The sequence below is a fragment of the Daktulosphaira vitifoliae genome, unplaced genomic scaffold, assembly GCF_025091365.1.
Source record: "Daktulosphaira vitifoliae isolate Bord-2020 unplaced genomic scaffold, ASM2509136v1 Scaffold_2, whole genome shotgun sequence".
NCBI lineage: Eukaryota > Metazoa > Arthropoda > Insecta > Hemiptera > Phylloxeridae > Daktulosphaira > Daktulosphaira vitifoliae.
In genome coordinates this window covers 36,455,707-36,481,949 of record NW_026099573.1, presented here as the reverse complement: position 1 = coordinate 36,481,949, position 26,243 = coordinate 36,455,707, and the positions used below count along the sequence as shown (strand labels likewise).

General features: G+C 26.0%; 2 protein-coding genes across 11 annotated transcripts in view; both read right to left on the bottom strand.

The window, feature by feature from the left end:
• LOC126899285 (E3 ubiquitin-protein ligase RNF4-like) overlaps positions 1 to 19,246 on the bottom strand; it is a 30,660-nt gene extending 11,414 nt beyond the window's left edge. Inside the window, exons 1-20 of one of the 10 annotated variants that reach the window (XM_050674031.1) lie at positions 19,131 to 19,246; positions 19,008 to 19,062; positions 18,878 to 18,910; positions 15,216 to 15,254; positions 15,136 to 15,156; positions 14,063 to 14,089; positions 13,347 to 13,376; positions 13,268 to 13,288; positions 12,881 to 12,907; positions 6,287 to 6,316; positions 6,207 to 6,227; positions 5,820 to 5,846; positions 5,187 to 5,219; positions 5,107 to 5,127; positions 4,936 to 4,971; positions 4,736 to 4,762; positions 4,391 to 4,417; positions 3,961 to 3,978; positions 2,394 to 2,480; positions 1,741 to 1,854 (exon numbers count right to left, since the gene is read on the bottom strand). In XM_050674031.1, coding sequence (XP_050529988.1) covers positions 1,741 to 1,854; positions 2,394 to 2,480; positions 3,961 to 3,978; positions 4,391 to 4,417; positions 4,736 to 4,762; positions 4,936 to 4,971; positions 5,107 to 5,127; positions 5,187 to 5,219; positions 5,820 to 5,846; positions 6,207 to 6,227; positions 6,287 to 6,316; positions 12,881 to 12,907; positions 13,268 to 13,288; positions 13,347 to 13,376; positions 14,063 to 14,089; positions 15,136 to 15,156; positions 15,216 to 15,254; positions 18,878 to 18,910; positions 19,008 to 19,062; positions 19,131 to 19,133 — 697 coding nt within the window. In that variant the 5' untranslated portion in view covers positions 19,134 to 19,246. The remainder of the gene's footprint in view (positions 1 to 1,740; positions 1,855 to 2,393; positions 2,481 to 3,960; positions 3,979 to 4,390; positions 4,418 to 4,735; positions 4,763 to 4,935; positions 4,972 to 5,106; positions 5,128 to 5,186; positions 5,220 to 5,819; positions 5,847 to 6,206; positions 6,228 to 6,286; positions 6,317 to 12,880; positions 12,908 to 13,267; positions 13,289 to 13,346; positions 13,377 to 14,062; positions 14,090 to 15,135; positions 15,157 to 15,215; positions 15,255 to 18,877; positions 18,911 to 19,007; positions 19,063 to 19,130) is intronic. The other 9 variants (XM_050674019.1, XM_050674020.1, XM_050674024.1 and 6 more) reach the window with 9 other exon arrangements.
• A 4,001-nt stretch (positions 19,247 to 23,247) lies between these two features.
• The window catches only part of LOC126900083 (uncharacterized), a 64,209-nt gene continuing 61,213 nt past the window's right edge, over positions 23,248 to 26,243 (bottom strand). The window contains exons 20-21 of the mRNA XM_050675533.1: positions 23,978 to 24,134; positions 23,248 to 23,425 (exon numbers count right to left, since the gene is read on the bottom strand). Coding sequence (XP_050531490.1) covers positions 23,419 to 23,425; positions 23,978 to 24,134 — 164 coding nt within the window. The 3' untranslated portion in view covers positions 23,248 to 23,418. The remainder of the gene's footprint in view (positions 23,426 to 23,977; positions 24,135 to 26,243) is intronic.

The window sequence follows — 26,243 nt, the reverse complement described above, 5'->3', positions numbered from 1 at the left end:
TTTGTAATTAATCATTAATTAACTGTCCATAAAATAATAAGTCTAATATAATTATCGTACTTGGCATAAAAAATTAAACTTCTAGAATCTTTTTTTAAACGAATATGCGTTTTCCAAAAAATAAAATGAAAATAAATAATTAAAAATCAACAAAATCAGTTATAACGTATTTTAAGACTTTCACATGTTTTTTACTGTATGTAGTGTTTTTGTGGGTTATTTATTGAGAAAACAGCATTGAAGTTATTATTTTTGAATTTCTTGTAAAATTTCCTTTACTTGAGTTTTACTTTTATAATTCTAAGTTAAGAGAAAAAAAAGTTACGAGACATAGATCAGTTATTTCTATTAAATTTGACTCTTCGACTCTACTTCATAGGCCCGGGGGCACGGGTTAACCTTAACGGATCGGTCCCAAATTTTGCACAGCTCATTTTTTTGACCATTAAAAAAAAATTAAGGGGTAGCGTAAAAAAAAAAAAGACATCCGATTTTTGAGGGCCACCCTAATCATCTATACTGGACCCAACTATGCCACGACCCCACTGTGCCGTTTACTATCATTCCTAATATTCAACTACCACTGGATTGATATCGTTGACTAATTTTATTACTTTTAGTAACCTTAAAGATTTTTTTACAAAATATTGATAAGATGACAATAGAAGTGTGAGTTTGGTTTTTTCTCCGAAATTGTCAAAAACAATTTATTTTTCATAACTATAAAGTAGAAAAATACGTAAAGGGTAAAACTCGTTATCGGTGTCACAAAAATGACTGACTCGCTCATTAATGCGGTGAGCATATGACGCTAGGCGTTTGTTGGACTTAACACAACGACAATAACGCGTGTGAGTAACGGTTCGGTTTGCAGTGGAGCGGTAAGGAGCTGACACGACCGTGGGTGTCACAAGGGTGACACGCCGTGGCCGTGTCAGTAAACATTATATATCATCGTGATTTGGAACTGGTGCTAAGAAGAGTGGAATGATAGACATGCGAAATAAAATGTGCGGACCAAACAGTTAAGATCTTATGTGAGACAGTTCTTGATAGAATGTTTCCATTCCTAATAATTTGTATGTGCATATAATAATATACACCGTTAACCATACAGCCTTTTATAATTAACAAATATAGAGTGATTCATTTATCACTTAATTAATCGACAAGTAAAAACAGTTTTAAGGATTTCTTTGGTAACTTTTATGTTTTTCTCAATTTATCAATTATAAAACATTATTTATGTTTATCCTGATAATTTTGAAATAAAGACCGGATTCATATGTATTTCTAATTTTAGTTTGAGTTATTTCAAAAGTTTGTACATACCACAAATTTTTTTATACAAAAAAAAAAAAAAAATTGAGCGATGTCTCCAAAAAAATTTTGAAATTCGTAAAGTAAGTTATATTAGATCATTTTGGTATTAATTATTACAACTTTCTAAACATTACATTATTGTAATTGTGATAGACACTTACATTGTTAATTATTATGTTTTTATATAAGTAGTTATTTTTGAATGAGAAAATGAATGAATATTTGAGTGTTTTGCGTAGTGTATTTAATCAACATCATAAATGAAGTATTAAATTAGACTAAACTAAATTTTTAATATAAGTTAAAAGTAATGTTTATTTTATTTATAACTCATTTATTTCTTCTTAATCTAGATAATTTTATTATTAAGGTAATGTTAACTATACTTTGATTGAAATATATTAGAATTACTATTACCTTGATTTTCATTTGATTCAGATTGTGAAGAAGTCTTAGAAAGAGGTTTTGAAGTTGGCTGTGGTATAGATGTCGATTGAGGTGTGGAAGTTCTTGTTCTGATTAGTGGAACTTCTATTATTTTAAATTAATTTTATTAGAAAAACACGTTGTGATTAAAATATATTATAATTAAAGTATACATTTTTGTTTTAAAAATTAAAAGTTAAATTACAAATGCATTTTAGAAAAACACATTTTAAAGTACTTATCAATAGTAATTTACAGGAAATATGACAGCATATAAATAAAGTTTTATGGTAGAAAAAAAGGATAGAAATTTTTAGTAATTCCTTGAGTAGTCTATTAAAAATTAATACTTTATTTTGATGATTTCAAATTTTGGGGTATTATTATCGAAGAAATCTATTTATAATATATTATTTAATTATAATTATTTATTATTAAATGTAAAACAAATATCTTATAAATTAGTGCAAAATTGAAGTTATATTTGTTTTTTTATATGTCTTGGATTTTACACAAAATTATTTAATAAAATAAAAAAGTAGTATGTCACTATAGATTTTATTGTATAAAACCTTTATATAATATTTAACTTTTTATAACATGAAATATTTGAAATACCTAATATCAAAATTGATTTAACTTACCAACTGATTCGTTATCATCATCATCATCATTATCACTACTATGAACAGGTCTTGAGGAGGATGGCGGAGTGAGATTTGAAGAAGATTCTGTTAACATTTTTAAATAATAATCAAATTATGAGCTAAATTACTTTATCAAATGTTATTACATTAATTTAAAATTTAAAATATTAATTTGGAACTAAAAATATTTATTTTAAAGAGATTCAAAAAATACAATAATTTCCAGTATATTTCAGAAACAATGTTACCATCATCAGCGCTAAACTCATACTTAGACTAATAAATATTTGTATTATTTATTAGTTTTCAATTAATACTTTAAATATATTTTAAATAATATTAGGCTCAAGTGATCAATTCCAATTATATTATAAGTTATAAGTTTACTTATTATTAAACAAAATGTATCAATCAAGAAATTTATTAACATCTAGTTTTACATATTAAAATTTATAGTATATAACACGATATTTTGTTATGTAATGATATTATTGTAAAGAAGTAATAAAAAAAGAAATGTAGAAACAATGGAAAGTGAATTAAGTATAAAAATAAACGCAATGTGAATGAAAATTCTAGCCTGTAGTAAAGAAAATATCGCAGGAATAAATCTAAAAGGAGGAAAAATATAAAGCTATTAAATTATTTCATATACTTAAAAAACACAGCAAGTTCAGTTTATGGGTGACAAAAAATAATAATCAAATAAATAAGTCAAGTCAAGGTAAAATTTAATTAAAAAATTAAGTCTTTTTCAAAAAATATTAACCATAATATTAGAAAAAAATGTAGTTAAAATGAAACATTTAATTTGGATCGTAATTTTATATAGATGTTAAAATTAGACTATTGCAATAGAGAACTTGAAAAGAATAGAGATGCGTGGAATGTAACCCTATAAAAGTATTTAAAAAGTAAGCTGGTTTAATAGATTCGCTAGCGTAGAAAATTTGAATTTTGATCTCCGAAAGAAAATAATTGAAATATAGTATACAGGGTGATTTTTTTATCATAACCCACACAATTACTTGCAGAATACAAATAATTTAAACATTTTTTTTTTTTATTATTTTTAGTTACACATTATTCTTGAATTTTTAACTATGTAATACTTTTTAAGTTCATCCCTTATGCCTTGGAGGGAGGTCAACTTTGTTTTTTTAAATGGTAACACATATTTTTCATTTAATAAAATGTTTGAGTTTTTAATTTAATAGTAAATGGAATTTGAATTTTTAGTATAACTTTATTAGTTTATTAGATATAAACATTTAAAGTTTCAAAATTTTGAGTTAATATACATGTATAATACACATGGGATTGTAAATACAGGTAGCTAATTGGATTTTTATAACATCGATATTAGCAGGTACACAGCATTGTTATTATCAATTGTAGTAAGGCACATTATTATGAGTTTATAAATACACTAACTGACAATACAGAAAGTATATCTATTGATAATAATAATTGATAATAAACAATCCGTGACTGAGACAGCAAATATTGAATTTGATAATTATAAGATAATTAAAATAATAGCGATTATAAATTTAAAAATTACCATTTGTCTTCCTTTCAGCTATCAAAAAGAAAAACACAAATTACAGTTGTAACTAAACGAAATTAAAACTAAAGTAGAATAAAATATAATAGTGATTAAAAATTTGTCGGGGTCAAAATATGTGTCAATGATTTTTGTAAGTGCAAATTATTTTTAAGTACTATGAATAATAGGTTACAGAGAGCATGTATATATGTATATGATAATTGTACACCGTAGTGAGGTACTGTAATGTTATTTAGTTTTAATTTAGTCTCGCATTGTTATAATCTTTATTATACCAACCTTAATTATACATAAATTGTGTTATAAATTGTATAAATCACTTTTATATCTAATAAAAATTATTGTTTTGTGTTTTAGTCATTTTGTAGTACATTAATATAAAATAACCACATAACTACAAATATAACATAAATTTAAAAATTACTATTTGTCAAGCTGCTATTCATTTCAACTATCAAAAAGAAAAACACAAATTACTGTTGTAACTCAACGAATTTAATATGAATTTCCAATAATATTTACACTAAAATAATTGCCTGTATATTTCAAAGTAATTTTACATTGAAATATAGTCATAATTTTACATAAAACTTTAATATCATATTTAAGCAATATATAATTTTTATGAATATTATTGATAATGCTTTATTTGTTTTCATTTCAATATTTTTTTTTGGAAAAGTTATAATACAGAAAAATGATGAATTCGATAATTTTAAAATAAATAAAATAATAACCATTATAAATATAACATTAATTTAAAAATTACCATTTGCCACACCACGATTTGTTTCAACTATCAAAAAGAAAAGCTCAAATTACAGTTGCAACAAATTAAAATTAATTTACAAAAAAATTATTAGGGATTAAAAACAGTATTAAAAAAATAATTTAAAACAAAATAAAAAAATAATTACAAAATAAATAAAATAATAGTCATTAAAAATATAACATAAATTAAAAAATTACCATTCGTCATACTACTTTTCGTTTCTTCTACTTCTTCTACAAAAAAAAAAAAACAAATTACAGTTGCAACTCAACGATATTCAAGATAATATTTTATAATAGAGTTCATAAATATTAAAATTATTTTATACAATACGCTTTTTATATCACAGACAAATATCGTTTACTTACGTAAAGCTATTATTTCTGAAACTACAAAAAATAATTTATTAGAATTTAATTATTCACTTATTCATAAGTTATTTCCTTACTTAGGTCTAGATCAAGTTCATCGTCAATCCAATCTTCGAAAAAGATAATACTTTAATATCATATTTAAGCACTACATAATATTTAAGAATATTATTCATAATGCTTTCTTTGATTTTATTTCAATATTTGTTTTTTTTTTTGCAAAAATTATAATACAGAAAAATATTGAATTTGATAATTTTAAAATAAATAAAATAATAGCCATTATAAATATAACATAAATTACCATTTGAAATATTTAATTGTATTTTGTAATTGTTATTAATAAATAACATAAAAATATTTTATTTCTATGTATTTGATAATTATAAAATAATAAAAACAATACAGTTCAAGATAAAAATTAAGTTCCAAAAAACATTATACTAAAATAATTGCATGTAAATTTCAAAGTAATTATACTTTGATATATAGTCATAATTTGCTAAAATTTAATTTAATTTTAGATAAAACTTTAATATTATATTTAAGCACTATATAATATTTATGAATATTATTGATAATGCTTTATTTGTTTTTATTTCAATAATTTTTTATGGCAAAAATTATAATACAGAAAAGTGATGAATTCGATAATTTTAAAATAAATAAAATAATAACCATTATAAATATAACATAAATTTAAAAATTACCATTTGTCACACGACGATTTGTTTCAACTATCAAAAAGAAAAACTCAAATTACAGTTGCAACTAAATTAAAATTAATTTAGAAAAAAATATTAGGGATTAAAAACAGTATTAAAAAAACAATGCAAAACAAAGTAAAAAAAATATATACATTTATTTCTATTTTAATTATTAGATTTTTACAAACAAATTTTTAGAAGCGAATATGCTCTTTAAAAAAAACTAAAATTTATTATCTTTTATAAAAATTTATTTTATTTATTATTGTTTTTTTATTAATTTGGTTGAAAGCATTACTTAATAAATCATTGCATATAATTGCTAAATATTTAACTCTTTTTATACAATACTATTTTATTATAACAACTGCCACATGACTTTTGACTTACGTGAAGCTTTTAATGCTTTCTCTACAAAAAAAAATATGTTAGAACTTAATTGATAACTTTTTCATAAGTTGTTTCCTTACCCAAATCTTCTTGGTTTATCGAATAATCATCTTAAATTGAAAAAATATAAATAAATATTATAATATGGAATATAGAGTATAATTATTTTTACGTCAACCAATCTATTTCTCTTAAAATAATAGTTAAGGAATAATTTAATATAAAAAAAATTTTAAATTAAAGTTAATCTGAAAATTTAATTTATTTGTTAAAAAATAATAACCAAGTTACACATTGAAAAATATACGAATATATCAAAACCTATCATAATAAGAAAGACTGACAACAAAATAAAATAAAATAAAAAATAATACTGACGGCATTGGATAACATCCGTTAATTATAATTATTTCTAATATTTTAATTAATTTATTAAAATATTAGAAATAATTAAAGACACTAAAAGCAGTACTAACACTCACTTTATTACATTATATATTTTTAGAGATAAAGAATATTCTTACATAAAGATAATTAAGTTTAAATAAAACAAATTAAAAATAATTGTTTAAAACATAGCTTAATAATATAATAAAGATTTAGTTTTATTTTACATTATTTTATTATTCTGAAAAATCAATTATTAACAATTTAATTTATTAAATTATTTTTCTTTGATGTTGTTTCTATAATTTATTTTTTACAAGAATTATATTTTTAAAAAAAATGTTAAATTTGATAGTTATTAAATAATTAAAATAATAATGATTATAAATTAATAATAAATTAAAAAATTACCATTTGTCACACTATGATTTAATTTAAACAAAATTTTAGAAGCATTAATTTGCTCCAAATAATTAAGCTCCCCACACCAAACCGTTAGTCTATCTCTTGACCAGGCCGATCTCTGTAAACAAATGGTCGCAAACATAAAACAATTGTCATTAGTAATAACAATTGTCGATTTACCGCCATCTTCCTGGTGTGAGTAACTGATCTTGTGTTTAAGACTTGCCGTATAAGACTGAAATAGTCAGTCTTTTTGGCAAGGGAGAGTGGAACATTCGGTCCGTTGTTTTTTTTTTCTCTAGCGGACCGAGAAAAAAAAATGGTCCCGTTATCCGTAACCTACGGATGAAGTAAGGACTGTGGAGAGGGAGGAGGACGATTATTCGAGACGAGGGTCATCAAGAGGAGAGCGAGGAGGAGGATGGGGAGAAGCAATTTCTGCCGGGAAATCTTCCACTGCATGGCCCAGGTCGTCCACGGTCTCATCGACCTCTATCGGCGCCAATTCCGATGTCGAGGCTGATTCAGTCCCTTGTGTGTGGGCGGAACAGACAATCTCTGAAAGTGTGGGTTGACGAGTCCTAGATATTGGTGTGGGTCGAACTGGGGCCATCGACTGACTTCTTGCCGCCTCTCTTTCGCGGTCTTTCCTCTGATCGAAGGCACGATTAATCCGCTCCCTCCGACGTACGTCGGAAGGAGTAAGCTGCTTCTTATAGTCCGGGTGTGCCGGCGTTGGCCGGGTGGCCGAGCTCGTCCCGGAGAACGAGCTCGCCACGTCGGTCGCTCTGTCCCAGGCGTAGGGAACAGGTGCGGGACGGTCGGCGGTCCGACGCCGTCGGGCCACTAGTCGTTGCACCACTGCGGGAGTGGTAGCCGGGCGCTGTGGAGGGGAGACAGCACCCTCTCCCGGCGGGAACACCGGCACAGTGGCAAGGTCTCTCCATGTCTCGCGGAGAGTAGCCGCCCGTCCGTCCCTCATCCCACGATTATAAATCACACTCGCAATCGGATCCCTTAGGATCCGATGTAGTGGATCGTCCCTAGCCGCCTCTGCTGACACTAGAATCGCCGGAGCGTGAGCCAGCGGGACACCGAGCGCCTCCGTCAACCGGCGGAGGAGATCGTGCACGAGCTCCTCACGCTCGCGTGCAGTATCGTCGTAATTTCTGTGGCTTGACATGCTGAAAATCAAAACCGCCAATCTACACTACTATACATTGACGACGGCCCGTACTCGGACCGAAATTTGTAATTTATGTTAGTTATTTTTATTTCAAACATGACACGTGAAGTTTGCGTGGGGGGTTTGGTCCGTTAGGAACACCCCTTTGCCCACATTTTCCGCTATTCTGACGGGACCCCACTATTTCGGTGCGAAGCCGGCACAAAATTTTTTTTGTTTGTTGGATAAATGATGTGCTTTATAAATACACCACGACTGACCGTAAAATGTTTTACTACGTGCTCGTCGCAATATTATCTGTTATTTTGCCGGCCTATTGTTTACATTGTCGGCAGTCGCCGTGATTACATGTACGACGGCCCAGTCAGCAGGTCGTTTCCACCACATGACCGAGTATGAGTACGGAAGGTGGATAACTGGTTTTTTCATTAGGACGGTTACGCAACGCAAATAGTATTATTGACGGTATTTTAGTATCCCAGGTGATATGGTTGCCCTCTACCAGTAGTGCCTTTTTTAGCTCCTGATTTTTCCGTTCTGCCGGGTTTTGCGCGCGGATGATAAATAGGTGTGTTCCAGGCTACCCCCTGTCTATTTATCGCGTTAGTAATTTTGTTAGAAACCAGATTTCGTCCGTTTTCACAAAGAAATACGCGGGGGTAACCAAAACGTGAGAAAAATTCACGTTCGAGCGTGTCTACAGTCGTTTTTGTATTCGCTGCGCCTATCGGTACGCTTCGGTCCAGCGACTGAAACAGTCAGTTGCTACTAACAGGTTCGTTTTTCGTCGATTTGCGTCTAGTTGTTCGCTTGCGCGCGTATTTTCCCCGGTTGATGGACATCAGATTCGTTGTCTGATGTGTGAAGCGCGAGGTTCAGCGAATGTTCCTCCGATAAAGGCGGGCCGCTGATTCTTCGCGTTGATCTATTCTTCGCTGATACGGTCTGTAGAGTTGTCGAAAACCCGCACTTCGGATTCGCGGAACGCAATTTCGCTATCGAGCGGCGGCGTACGAGGCGGTAAAATTTCGGTGTTGGTTCCTCCCTTTGCTATGTAGATTTTCCTCTAGCATAATTAGCATGTAGGGTTTTGTCGCGTAACATAGTAGCTGTCTAAAAGCGCATTAGCGACATAATTCAGCGCAATTAATTTGTGCAAAAGATTTCCCCGACATATTGACCGTAAATATTATATTTATTTACAAACCTTATAGGCCAGTCAACGAAGGAAAAATTCCCAGCCAAATTTTTTTCTTTTTTTAAGTTGAATTAAGATATGTATGACATACTAAAAGTCCTCATCGATTTGGAATTGAGCTTTCTTTTTAACAGCCTCGCAAAAGTTAAAAAATATGAGCTTTTTCAATTTTCTCAACAAATATTTAACTTACAAAAAAAAGTTTCGTACAAAAGTTGTTTTAAAGACAATTTTAAACAAAAAAGGTAACTTATATTTTTTAATTTAAACAAATATTTTCGAGTTACATTACATTTAATATGAGTACTAAAATTTATTTTTCAATTTTTTTCATTTTACGGTTACTTTTTATCATGTTATACTTACATTAGACACAATGTTATAAATGCATATGTGTGAGTTTATTTATTTATAGTATCATTAAAGTGTACTGTATATTAAGATACAACCGATAGAGTAGGTAATAGATTTAACGCTATATTGTTTAAACCCAATTAAACGCTAAATTGTACATTTTCAAACAACAAATATATTATGTCGATTGCCACCGAAATTTCTGCTAATAATAAAGATAATTGTCATAAAACGGCCTTTAGTCAGGTGCTGAGCTGGTAAAAATTGTGGCTGCCGAAAAAAAGGGCTTAAATGTTCTATTATATGTGAATATTGCAAAGGTCAATAGCATACAAATTCAATAGAAATAAAGATTGAAGATTAAGAAAATTGTACTTTTGTTGAAGATATATTCTATCAAAATTTAGAATGGGAAACTGAATAAGAAAATGAAAAAAAATGTTGTTTCATACATTTGTCAAATAACTTTATAGTGGAGAAATCCTCCATCGATTACATACTTTGCACTAGTAATGCATATAACTTGTATTTAGGATATAAATAAGGAAATAGGAGATCATGTAGCTTTTGTAATAATCCATTAAAATTTTAAAATTAAACACTATCTACAGATTTGCATCAAGGCGTTATTTTTTGATAATGATTTTAATTATTGTCACATATCATATGTACTGCACCCAATTATACACACTGTGTCGGAACACTGCTGTTTTTTTTTTTAAATAGCGATTGGTTAAAATAGTAGGAATGGGTTTACTTTAATTATTTCATTATTAATTTTAACAATAGAAGTTATTGAAGATACAGTTATAATTTTATTTGACCTTTTAAGATTTATTTCATGAAAGTTATTATCCACCATTGAGTCTACTTGAACAAGACCAATTTTAGACACTTTATGACAATTAATTTTATCATTACCAGAAATTCTGACTGGGTTGACAAAAGAGAACATGAGGTAGATGAAAGGAGGAGATCAGTGACAATAAGCGGACTGTCAATGGGGAGGTAGAAAGTTTCAAGTATTTAGGATCAGTAAAGCAAAAGAGCGGTGGTATTGACGAGAATGTAAGACACAGGATTAAGTGCGGGTGGTTGAAGTAGAGAGAAGCGTCTGGTGTCATATGCGATAGAAGAATTCCAATGAGGCTAAAAGGTAAATTCTACAACAATGTAGTATGACCAGCTATGATGTGTAACATTGTGTTTAATGTAAGTATAACATGATAAAAAGTAACCGTAAAATGAAAAAAATTGAAGAATAAATTTTAGTACTCATATTAATTGTAATGTAACTCGAAAAATATTTGTTTAAATTAAAAAATATAAGATACCTTTTTTGTTTAAAATTGTCTTTTAAACAACTTTTGTACGAAACTTTTTTTTGTAAGTTAAATATTTTTTGAGAAAATTGAAAAAGCTCATATTTTTTAACTTTTGCGAGGCTGTAAAAAAAAAAGCTCAATTCCAAATCGATGAGGACTTTTAGTATGTCATTATATATATCTTAATTCAACTTTAAAAAAGAAAAAAATTTTGTTGGGAATTTATTCCGCCATTCGCCAAAATTACTCATTCGTTGACTGCCCTATTAACAATCTAAATGTTACGGTCAAATTTGCTATTGATGTAGAAAATAAGTGTTATTATTATTGCTGTTGTTGTTGTAGAGTATCCGCGATAAGTTGGTACGGGTCCGCCGTTTATGATAAGGCACCGAATGAACATTAATAATAACAGTTACCTAGGAATCGGCCACTTTGACAAGGTCGGACGAAAGTATACTATTTTTATCTATCAGTGGACTGTGATTATCGGCCGGGAATTCACTTTCGTCGATATCGATAAGGTCTTTATAATAATAATACTGTAACCAACACTATCCAAGGACAATATTTACAGCGGCAGCATTATATAAACTACTCAAACTATATTTTTATAAATATTTCCCAGAAGCGAAGCTAAATCTAATCCAGCTAGCGCGTTACTGCGAGCAACGCAGATAAAAATTCACTGCTGTCACCAGTGAAATTCATTCAAATAACTATATGAACAAAAAAAAAATATTGTAAGGGAGACTTCACCGTTCCAAGTTCAAACTAAAATCGAATATAATTAATTTCTTATATAATTAGAAATAAAACTGAATCGGCTCAAAGCCTCTTACCTTAACTTCTCTGGGTCGGTTATGATTCCTCTTTACGCGGAGTCACTTGACGCGTATTCAGTATACGGTTGAGCGTGTACAAAATGTACCCAATATTTAAATATTAATATATATATATATAGTTAGTTCGCTGTAGCGATTTTAAAATAACACCAACACTTATGACACAGCACAATTGTAGGCTAAGACTATCCGTATAAGGCGTAGGAAAAAAGGTCGCGGAACAGATAACGAAAACGTTATAAAAACAAACCAAAAGGCAGAAAAAACAAAGCAACAGAATCGAGCAACCAGTTAAGGTGTACGTCGGAAACGGAACAAAACGCATTATCAGTGATACATATTCGGCGGCGACCTTATCACGGTGTCATGGGCGGGGAGACACACAATGACAACCCATTGTCATATTAATAGGTGGACGTCTGAAATTGAGTGAGGCGCGGTCGAGCTCCAGCCTAGAACATGGCGCGGTGCCGTGTCAGGTTAATAAACTTAATAAATAAGCAATTGATCTAATTTTCAAGAAATATTTAATTGTATTTTAGTATTTTGTAATTGTTATTGTTATTAATAAATAACAAAAAAATATTTTATTTCTATGTATTTGATAATTATAAAATAATTAAAACAATACAGTTCAAGATAAAAATAAAGTTCCAAAAAACATTATACTAAAATAATTGCATGTAAATTTCAAAGTAATTATACTTTGATATATAGTCATAATTTGCTAAAATTTAATTTAATTTTAGATAAAACTTTAATATTATATTTAAGCAATATATAATATTTATGAATATTATTGATAATGCTTTATTTGTTTTTATATCAATAATTTTTTTTGGCAATAAATATAATACAGAAAAATGATGAATCCGATAATTAAAAAAAANTAATACAGAAAAGTGATGAATTCGATAATTTTAAAATAAATAAAATAATAACCATTATAAATATAACATAAATTTAAAAATTACCATTTGTCACACGACGATTTGTTTCAACTATCAAAAAGAAAAACTCAAATTACAGTTGCAACTAAATTAAAATTAATTTAGAAAAAAATATTAGGGATTAAAAACAGTATTAAAAAAACAATGCAAAACAAAGTAAAAAAAATATATACATTTATTTCTATTTTAATTATTAGATTTTTACAAACAAATTTTTAGAAGCGAATATGCTCTTTAAAAAAAACTAAAATTTATTATCTTTTATAAAAATTTATTTTATTTATTATTGTTTTTTTATTAATTTGGTTGAAAGCATTACTTAATAAATCATTGCATATAATTGCTAAATATTTAACTCTTTTTATACAATACTATTTTATTATAACAACTGCCACATGACTTTTGACTTACGTGAAGCTTTTAGTGCAATATCTACAAAAAAAATATGTTAGAACTTAATTGATCACTCTTTCATAAGTTGTTTCCTTACCCAAATCTTCTTGGTTTATCGAATAATCATCTTAAATTAAAAAAATGTAAATAAATATTATAATATGGAATATAGAGTATAATTATTTTTACGTCAATCAATCTATTTCTCTTAAAATAATAGTTAAGAAATAATTTAATATAAAAAAAATTTTAAATTAAAGTTAATCTGAAAATTTAATTTATTTGTTAAAAAATAATAACCAAGTTACACATTGAAAAATATACGAATATATCAAAACCTATCATAATAAGAAAGACTGACAACAAAATAAAATAAAATAAAAAATAATACTGACGGCATTGGATAACATCCGTTAATTATAATTATTTCTAATATTTTAATTAATTTATTAAAATATTAGAAATAATTAAAGACACTAAAAGCAGTACTAACACTCACTTTATTACATTATATATTTTTAGAGATAAAGAATATTCTTACATAAAGATAATTAAGTTTAAATAAAACAAATTAAAAATAATTGTTTAAAACATAGCTTAATAATATAATAAAGATTTAGTTTTATTTTACATTATTTTATTATTCTGAAAAATCAATTATTAACAAATAAATTTATTAAATTATTTTTCTTTGATGTTGTTTTAATAGTTTATTTTCTACAAGAATTATATTTAAGAAAAATATTAAATTTGATAGTTATTAAATAATTAAAATAATAAAGATTATAAATTCAAAATAAATTAAAAAATTACCCTTTGTCTCTTTTTGATTCAATTCAACTATAAAAAGAAAATCACAAACTACAGTTTCAATTCAACTAATATAATACTAATGTAGATTCTAATTGTAATAAAAAAGACTGTCGCATAAACGATTAATATATATATATATATATATTTAATTTTTATCAAATTATTAGATTTTCTGCAAACAAAATTTTAGAAGCATTAATTTGCTCTTAAAAAAATGTTAATAATAATTATCTGAAACATTATTATAAAACGATTCGAAACAAATGTGAATGTTATTGGATAAATAGCTAAACATTAGCCTTCACTACATGTCATTAATGCAATCTAAGATTATTATACATGTTATTGATGGTACTCCTCTTACCATCAATAACACATTATTTAAAAAAAATTTCCAATTTTTATTTTGATTTCCCTAAAAATGTAGTAGATAATGTATTTTCTATTTAGTATTATAGAACCCAGTGTGTCACTATGTGCTTTAATTTTCAATAAAAATTTAAGATTATTGCATACATTATGTATAATAAGGAAAATATTTTCGATAATATAAATATTTGTAAAATTGAATACATTTTTATAATAACTATAATAATCCTAAGATAAAGCATTTATGGCTTTTATAGAATGTGTAACCAATATAAACATTGAGAGTAAATTTATCAACAAAAATATTTAAGAAAAAGCTTCTCTAACAAAATCATTATTCAAAATTAAAAACTTCACATTTAAACTAAAATAAGATATTATTTTTAATATTTTATTTGTTAAATTTATATAATATCATTTATATATGATCAAAAATAATTTTTTTTAATGTTTATTGATAAATATAATTATGGTAATGTGTTTTAAAATATTGAATTATTTATCTAGGAATTTTAAAAGCAGGAACTTGTCCTTTAAAAAAATGTATACTAATTATCTTTCATAAAAACTGATTTAATTATTATTGTTTTTTTATTAATTTATTTGATAGTATTACTTAATAAATCATTGCACATAGTTTATAAATATTGAACTTATTTTATACAATAGCCTTTTTATATTACATACAAATATCTTTTACTTACGTGAATTTATTATTGCTGCAACTATAAAAAATTATTTATTAAAATTTAATTATTCACTTATTCATAAGTTATTTTCTTACTTGTGTCTTCATCGAGATTCTCAATATTCAAATAACTATCTTAAATTAAAAAATGTTAACTATATATTATAAAAGATGATTCTTGTAATGTTAATTAATTGATATCTCATAAAATAACTAGAAAATTATTTTGGTTTTTTTTTAATTTCATAAATTATTCAATTTTTATATTATTAAATTAGTTTATATGTAATACATTAATTATACATTTCATTTGAGCTATTGTAAAAATTTTCAAATTTGTACTCATTTTTGTTGTTTATAGTAACATAATAATATTTTTCGTTTTGATAGAGATTAAATCCTCTAGACATTAGATTTAATATTGTTTTATATTACTTTGAAAATTCAATTATTTACAAATTTAATTATTACATTATTTTCTCTAAGTAATTATTATTTTAAGGGGAAATCGATTGACTAACGTCAAAATAATCACTCGGTATAATTGAAATGATATTTTAAAGTTGTATGACAAACTATATCTTTATATTGTTAAACATCTTAAAACTTGGTATGTTTCATGCACATTAGGGTGTCCCGAAAGAAATTTCGAAATTCGAAAAATAAGGACCACCTTAATGGACATCATATATAATGAATTAAAAAGTTGCAAGTGGACAAACTTTGATGACTTCAGCAATAACGTAGTTTGTCTCTTCCATACTAACTAATTACAAGAGAAAGGGTTATCTACATATAGATGAGGTATCATACATGTTAGTTATGATTACTATTGAGGGCATTTATTTTTAATGTTAATTAAATATTCGATTTTAGTTATTTGTCATTAAATATATTTTATTACAATGCAATGTGGTTTATTAACCACGGCTGAAATAAATGAAGTGGTTTTGATAGTAAAACATACCCTAATCCGTGTTAAGAGGATACGTGAGTACTTGAGGTACTCGCACAATATAAATAAATTTTAAAATTAAGGTTAATAAGAAAATTAATAAATTATAATTCAATTGTTAAAAAATAAAAACTAAGTTTCACATTGGCAAAAATACAAATGTACCAAAACTATAATAGAAAGACTAACAGCAAAAAAAATCGAATAATACAGGCGGTATTAAATTATATCCGTTAATGTTAATTAGAAATTAATCAAAAACACCAGAAGCAGTATGAACACTCACTTCATAGAATTGCATAATTTTAGAGATAAAGAAAATTTTAACATAAAGATAATTAAGTTTAAATATAATAAAATAAAAATAATTAATAAAAACACAGCTCATTATATAAATATAATTATAAAGACTGTAATATGTCACATATTATAAATATACAAGATCATCAAAGCAGGATTCTTTTTTTCTAACATGAAAATACCAGATAGCTATCAAACAAAATCTAATTATTATACAGATTGTAAGGTATTCTTCTATTTTTTTAAGTTTGTTATCCCAAAGCCATCATTAACGGTTTCTAATAACAATAAGACGATTTTTATTGATACATTTGCAAAACGAGTACAAAATATTATTGTTGAACTATGTTTATCTGCAGACATTCATCACAATAACAAATATGAATTGTAATTAAATTATAATACAATTGTAAATACAATTCATTCATTGACGATGTGAATTAGCATAATATGTTTATGAGCTATGAAAAGTGATGGGTTTATCATAAGTTATTCGATTACTCTCAAAAATACAATATTGAAAAAAAATTTTGGTTTTTTAGTTATATACATTTTTTGATATATCAACTAATAATCACTTTTTAAATCATCCTTTATAACTTAAAGGAAAGTTAACTTTATTTCTTTTAATTGCAACATACATCTATAACTAGTTTTTAAAATAGGAAATAATCTAATTAATACTTAAGAAAATTAGACTGGTCGATAACAACTTTTGGACCAGTATTTCAGAAGTTATTAAGAATTTAAAGTAATGACTAAAGTTGGAAAAATGGGGATGATTTATAAGGGATTATTTTAAAAAAATGATTATTAGCTGATGAATCAAAAAATATATGTAACTAAAAGAAATCGAACATTTTTTTTTCAATACTGTATTTATTTTGAGAGTAATAGAATTAGTTTTGATAAACCGATCACTCTGATCTGTCATATTATTTTTTTTACATCTTAATTTTAGATGTACCTAAATAAGTTTGAAGGGTCTCATTTATTCTCATTTCTATACCTAGGCGGATAATAAATGGCTAATGAAAAACAGAATATACAAGTTCAAAAGTTGTTATCGGCTAGTAATTTTATTAATTAGATTATTTTCTATTTTATAAGCTAGTCAAATATGTATGTTGTAATTTAAAAGAAGTTTACAGTCTTTTGAGTTACAAGGGATGTTTATAAAAAGTAATTATTATCAAATAAATAAAAAAATATATGTAATTAAAAAATAATAATTTTTTTTCATTATTGTATTTATTTTAGAGTAATCGAATGGTTTATGACAGACCGATTATTCTGTATTATAGTGTTCTTTGTTTGGTATATAATAAATAAATAAGGCTGATCAGTATGTTGTTTTGGTGAAAAGAGATTGTATTAGTGAACATTATGTTCAACTTAACAAAATTAATTTTATTGATACACGAGTAAATCATGAATAAAAAAATACAGTATTTATTTGTTAGATGTTTTTCATAAAATATAAAAATCACCGATTTATTTAAATTGTAGGTTTACAAGATCGTGTTTGTATATTTGATGAAGAACATAAATAAAATTGATTGTCAGAATTTTAGTATTTTCTGTAAAAATATCTGTATGAACGATAAACTTAGTAAATCTAAACAGGCCACTCATTGTTATTTTATTTCATGATTGTAGCGAGTGTATTACAACAATTTGCAACAAATATTATTTAAACAATAAAAATAATGCTACCACTTCTCAAAGCAAAAAACTTTGCTTTAAGAGGTCCTGTTTAATAAAGGAAAAGTGTTTTTCTGTTAGTCTTTGTCCCTCTTTAAATTTTTGCGACAGTAATTAGTACCTGGATAATAATTACTCGTTATTTTTAGGAGGATTCAACTTTAAATTTAACGAATTTCATTTTTAACTCAAATAACGTTAATTTTTGATTTATTACTAATGAAATAAAATAAAGTTAAACATTTTATCTATATTATTTTATTTAAAGACACATAAGATTATCTTTTAATTTAAAATGACGTAGTATTTCTAAAATGCCCTTTACTTAAAAAAACGTGTTTACTCATCTAACCTTGAATTTAGCTGTTTTAAATAACTTATTCCTCTATAATTACAATTATATTATTATGGACTGTAATGTTCTTTAATATCTTTCGCATTTTTTACAAATATTAAATTGTTAAATTTCAATCTTTCACGTAAAATTAACAATTTGATTGGTTCTATTTATACTAGATTTACGCATTTGTAAATTCGATTGGCATACAATTTTAAAATGTATTATAACTACCTTTAATATAAAAGATAGGATTTTCAAAAAATGTATGTTGAGTTAACATTTATAGAATACTTATTACTAGTTTATTGAATGTCATAAAGAGATTTATTATTAAAACTATAGTTACAATATTAAATCATCTTTTTTGACATTATTAAAACTTAAAATTGAAAATAATGATAAGGGTGCATTTTTATTAAATAAAAATGGAATTGTAACATAAATACTTAAATTTAATACCTTGATATCGATCGAAATGATTCGTTGATATAACTAAATGATAACCAAAAAATATGTTTTAATAGTAGTTCAAAATATAAATTAATTTGTTTTTTGTTATTTATAAGTAATTAATTATAACATTGTATACCATCAGAAAGAATACAGCAGAAGACCACAAAGTTTAAAAATATAAATTTTGATTTCTAAAAAAAATATAGAAATTATATTTTTATTTAACAGAATGTACTAATTTAATATGCATAATACAAACCATATTTTGTGTGTTTTATTAACAATAAGGTAATTTAAAATGTCTTCCTAAGTCAAAACTTAATTGTAAATGCTTAAAAAGTTGCTATTAAATAAAAAAAATTTGAGTCAGTATTTATATAAAAATTAAAATAATATTGATTTTTATGACACCAAAACGACTTTTGAAAAAAACTAAAATAAAAATGTATTTTTTAAATTTGTTTAATATATTTATTTCAGCATGTATCTTAACAATTTGTTAACAAATTACTAAATCATTTAATGTATTTTCTCAATAACAGAAATTAAAGTAGGTTTTATGATTGAGGTAAAATATTATACATTTTGTAAAAGACTTAATAAAGATGTTGTCTTTAATAAAAAATTGGTGTTGCCATTTTATAAGTTGCCATTTATAAAAAATCATAGCAGAAAATAATTTTCAAAGCTAAACAACGGATCCATTATTGTTAAAAAAATAAAATATGATTAACTCTAATACTTTTAAAGATATTTTGTGAGGCATAGTTAAAGATTTACCCTATATCTATGTAATAGTAAAAATATAAATTTAAATATAAACGAACAAACGTGGTCTAACCACATTTGTTCAAATGTTTCTAATAATAGAATTTAGTTACAACTAATTTGATATGTATAGAAATTTTCAAAAAAAATATCTCGCCAAAATTATAAGCATCCACATTAGATAATTTTTATTAATTATAGAACTAATTTAAAGACAGCGTTTTGTTTTTATATAATATTTACAGTAATTTTGCTTGTATGGTTTAATACATATAATGTTTCGAAGTGATCTGTCTAATTTTTAATAAGTCATTTCAATATAAAAGAAAACTAAAAATATTAAAATTCACTAATGTATGACATCTATAATCCTTTGGTAGATTCCTCTTTTTTACATTTTTAAATACTTTGAATATAAAAAATAATAATTTGTAAATAATGAAACTTCATTATTAAACTACTTATTTTCAAATTTCATAATTTCAACAGCCAATTTGTTTTTAAAATAATTTTTAAGCATTACTACTGTAGCCCAAAAAAACAAAATTAATTTAAAAAATAGATCATACATATATTAAGTTTTAACAATTTAATACTAAAAATAAATTGTGATTATGATATAATCATTGATTTAATGGCAAAACTGTTAAATCGTTTTGTTATTTCCATTAATTTATGTTAGAATTTATTTAATTATGTTTTAAATAATAATTTTATAATAAAATTTATTAAATAGTTTTTATTAGATATGGTACAAATACAATATTTTTTCCTATTATAAAATTAATAAAAACTACCAGCACTTATTTTATTATATGTATTACTTATTTTGTTTTTAACAAATATTTATAAATATTTTTACCCTATTCTAAAAAAATCATAAGAGCGTACAATTATTTTTATATTTGTGTTAAAAAAAATTAAGAATTATGAAAATATGAATGTTATTTATACAAACTATATGACAAAAATAATATCTTAAATACAATGTTATTATAATATTAACAATCAATCAACACTGGTCACACTGTCCCTTACCCTCTACCTTGTAAAAATAAGGCGGCTATGAAATGGGAAACTGTACAGTTATGTTTGAAAAGTCCATCACATCTTTGTCAACCTCACTTGTTGACAGTATTACGAATCAAAGATGGAGGAGTAAAAACTCTTTATTTTGCTTGGGCATAATAATGTCACCAAATCACAATCAAAATGATTTCTTGGACATCTAAACATTTTATTATAATGTGGTATTTTATCTTTTTCACAGTGTGTGTATTTTAATATTTTAAATAATTCTGATTATTGGTTGTCTGACCAAGTGGTTTGTTTGTGAATAATAGTAAAAGACTATATAGTTGCAGTATACGGTTTAACTATACATTTTATATTATGTCTAATGGTCGATCCTTATATATTTTTTCTTTCTTCCTTCCTACCTTTCCATGAACTGACGGTACCTCTGATGTAATCAGGGTAGACATGATGAACATCTAAATGTGCCCTCCACATTATGTAGAGTATACCCATTGACATTGTGACATGTCCATTATACCCTGGCACAAGCATTTGATCTGTCATGCTCAAGCTTTTATTATTTTGTTTAGGTTTACATTGATGATTAATTAAGTAAATTATTACTTAGTATTATATTTATGACATTGAAAATTAATATACTTCATTCGAATGAGTTTCTTTCTATTCAGTTAATATTTTAATATCTGCTTGTTTGTTCTTATATGAATACTATCTGCATATTGTAATAATTATTACTTTTTTGAGAAAATATATGGGCCGTTTGGGAATGTATGACCGTCTGTAAACAGCTGGCTGTACATTATTATGCTAAATCACACTATATATCCTACATTTAAGTGAACTAAATGCTTACTAGCATTCAAAATAATATTGAAAAAATATTAAATGGATATATTTTAATTTATATGTTTTGACACGACTTACGTCGCAAAAATGTGGTCGACACTGGTTTTGAGGATAGAGACCCGTGGGCCGTTTATTAAATGAGCGACAACAGATTATGTTAACAAAAAATAAAACAAACCGAAAAGATAAACACAGTAATAACAATCTTCGCATAATATCGCGGCACTTTCGCTGGCGTCGACGACGCGATGTCCGGCGTGATCCTTGGGCGACAAAAGGTTGGCAGCGTTGTAGGCGACAAAAGGTTGGCAGCGTTGTAGGCGACGGTGCGGATCGGTTAGTCGTCGTTGTCGCTTTCACAACGGGGAGAAGACTGCTGCACCATTTGCGACGGGTCGTCGTCGGCCGTGTGGCATTTGCTGGACTTTGCACCGTAGTGTATAACACGCGGCGTTGGTCAGTCAAATACTCATAAAATAGGGCGATGACTGATAAAGGTGGCACGAGTCGCGGGGCATCGTGAATAACGAAGCGACGCGGGCCGTGTCAGTTTCTTTTTATGAGTTATGTAGTCATCTTTATTATTTTAAACATTCTCTAAATATTACCTATTGAATCCTTGACCATAACTCAATTATTAATACTGTTTTATATATTTAACATTTATTTTTGATGTCATTTTTGATATACATATATTTTCCTTCTGTGAATTTGATTTTATTTTATTTTACTGAGTAATTCGGTTTCATTGACCATTTTAGCTTCGATGCGAAGCTAAGAAAGTATTGGTTTTACTATGATGTGTTTTTTTTTGTGTCTGTTAAGGGTATTATTAAGTAATTTTTGAATACTCATTTTTTTTTTTTTTTTTACAGTCATATAATATTACATCAGAATCCAATGATATTATGTAATAGGGATATGTTTTTATTATCTGTATTTTTTCGGGTACTAATATTATAATATATTTATAGTATAACATGTAGAGTATAATTGATTAATTGGAGTTAGATATAAATATGAAATTCAATTACACACATTATAGCCTATAACTTCACAACACAATTTTATTAATATTTTTGGTACCAACGATAGCGTTAAAATTTAACTGTTATTATATTATTGTGATGGCCTCAGAACCTAATGTAAATTGTATACTTATTAAATTTTACTCATTTCAATAATTAAATGTTTACAACATTTTTGTTATACTGATTTTGAAGTAATACTATTCGTGTACTTTTACCGGAATTTACCCATAAGGATGGCCCGTAGGACCCCAAGAACTGGAATGGATCATCTGCTAAGTGGAACCTAATATCAATATAGTGAAAGCTAAAATATCAACATTATTTGTTTTATATGAATTGTAATTTTTTGAAACATTTCCATTTATTACGGGGATTGAGGGGGATTTTTGAAATTTATGGTACTGATTGCTTCAAATAGATACGTTTTGTGATGCATTGACGTACTATTGAGTAAATAAGGTTTTCTCGATTTGTCTGACAAAAGCCATAGCTTTTAGTAAGGATAATAAACATAATTAAATAATAATAATATTATTCAAACAACATTCCTAATATGTTTTTTGTTGTCTATGTATAAAATAAATGTTTGAAAAAAAACAATGTTTTATAATTTGTTAAAGTTAATAGTAATAAATAAGTTAATAGTCAAAAGTACATACATAAAAACAATTCATTTCAATATTAAAATATTTATTTATTAATAATTCCTTTATAATAAAATTAGTTTTTATGAAAGAATAACACTTTTTTACTGTTAATGAATTAATTTAAACTTTTTTTTTGAATTTGTAAATAAATTTATGTTAATTTACATGATGTATCAAATAAAATGTAATGATTCAATCTGTATTGCAGTTAGGCTTGTTATACGCTATAAAAAAATACAAATTAAAAACAATTAAACACACATTTAATGAAGTAATTTAATTTGTGTTTATCTCAATGAATATTTATACTCATGTTTATACTCATATAGTTTCAAAAATTTGCCTATGGAAATTTTAATTCCATACAATTTTTTTAAATCTCGATAATTAACCTATATAGTAGCTTTTAAACTAGATTCAAAGTCAACTACATTTCCCTCTAAAGATGAGTTTCATTTATGGTGCTGCGTAGATTATGATAAGTTTGATTATGCGGGTATAATCATTTTAATAAAAAAAATGATGGAGAAAATTAAATTATTAATATTTCTTACAAAAAGGAAATTTATAATAGTAAGATTATTTAATAGTATGATAGAACTATTTTTTAGTTAAATTGTGTAATGAAACTATTTATTGTTCTAACAATGTAATTGTTAGAAATTAAAAGATTAAATGTAATCTTGAAGGCGGTAGAATAATTTAATATTATTACCAAACGTATCATTAGTCAGTTCCTTAGTATAAAATATATAGGAAATAATAATAATACTAACTTAAGTTTATCACATTGACAAAGTACGCATTCTGGATTAGCTTCCATTGCATTTTTTTTGCATACCGAGCAAAACAAGTGTACGTTACAATATGTGCTGTCTATTTCCCCCCTACTATATTGACATGAATTGCATACTTTGGGTTTCTTTCCATTTTCTATAATAAAATGTTATTTATATTTTTATCAATTTTTTTTGTGATAAAATAATTATTTTCTTTTATTGAATCATAAATACTATAAAAATTAATTTCATGAAATAATATCATTATTGAGAATATAAATTCCAAATAATGTTATTTGGCAAATTACTTTATTTTCAATTATTTTATTAGATTTATTAGAAATCATATAACGAACTGAAATAATAGAGTAAAGTGGGTTATATTTATATGAATGTAGTAATTGTAAGTATTAAAATTAGGGAAGTTACGATTTTTATAATTTCAAAAATGAAAAAATCATTAATTTTTTATTTCTTACTATTTTGTTGCTAATGTATAAACGTGTAGGTCTTAGACAATAAAGTCCTTTTTAACGCTACTTATGAGTCATATAAAAGTTTCCTATATAAAAATGACTAATTTTTTGCCTAATTATCGATTTTTAAATATTAATATATTAATCTATAAATAAGTTGAATACATTTATAAATATAAATTACACTAAATAAAAGTAGTAAAGTAACTTGGGGTAAGAGTGCGCTCTTTTTTTCTATCGTTTATAATTTGTAGTATAAGGATATATATAAATTAATTTTTTTTCAACTAGACAAATATCAAAAAATACAAATTAACATTAACTGTGATAATTAATGAGTAATAAACTGAAATAAAATGAAAAATAAAAGCGCGTACTTAACCCTATCAGTGAGTTAAGAGTCCAGTAAATATTGACTAACTTTTAATAAACAAATTGATAAATAAATAACTTTTTAACTAGATCTTTTTAAATAGTATCTTCAAGGGTTAAATATGACACAAAATTATGAAAAAATGTATAATCTTTACATAATATATTATATTAAACTTAAGTTCGATCATTTTATTACTATTAAAAAACGTGTAAAAATGGTCCAAAATATAATATTCATCAATCATTGGTTCATAACTATAAAATAAAATTATTTATTTCACTATTGGACTCTTACCACAGTTTATTCTATATGTCGGGCAGGTTCTGGTCCTCAATCATGTGACCAAATGAAAGTGATATGTGAAAGTGGAATAGTGGTTAGGTGATAGGGCTTTAGTAATGACGTCACTTTCGAACGCAACCCTAGCCGATCGTATGAAAGCAATGACGTCACACAAGTGGTATGTAATCCAAGTGAGCGTTAGTGGTGAATTCAAAGTATCATGACGTACGTGGTCCCCTCGATTGACGTCGTTCATGCCACTTGAGCCTTATTGCGTGCCCACTAATTATAGTACGAGTGACGAGACTACATGTCCAAACGAGTTCCCTTCAGCGTGGATCACTACGTGTCCCCTACCGAGTACTATACAGCGGCGTGTTCTCCTCATTAAACTCATTTGCGAAATTAAGAAACAATCCTGATAAATACGACCCTATTTATCATTTAAGTGTTGAATAGTATAGAATAAAAAATAAAAATAATTATAACACTTATTAATTTCAGATAATAACAAAATGCCTATAAATGCTAATAATAATTCCTCATTATGTAAAAAATAAATGCATTCTTATACAAAATACTGCTACGCAATATGTTATATAAAACATATACGACCGTTTTCGATTTACGAGCGATTTTATATGAATATTCAGAAAACTCATTACCTCAAATATTAAGGCAAAGGGGGTCCTCAGCGTATAATCTGTCTGTAATCAATATTTATCTAGCCAAAACTACAATTTTTTTTAATTGATTTAAAATTTTATGTTTTTTTTTTTTTGTGATAATTCATAACGTTGAGGATAAACTTATAATTTTAACCACATTAGATAATTTTTATTAATTATAGAACTAATTTAAACGTTTTGTTTTTGTATAATATTTCCAGTAATTTTGCTTGTATGGTTTTATACATATAATATTTCGAAGTGATCTGTCTAATTTTTAATGAGTCANACGTTTTGTTTTTGTATAATATTTCCAGTAATTTTGCTTGTATGGTTTTATACATATAATATTTCGAAGTGATCTGTCTAATTTTTAATGAGTCATTTCAATATAAAAGAAAACTAAAAATATTAACATTCACTAACTATTATCCTTTGGTAGAATCCTATTTATTACCAAG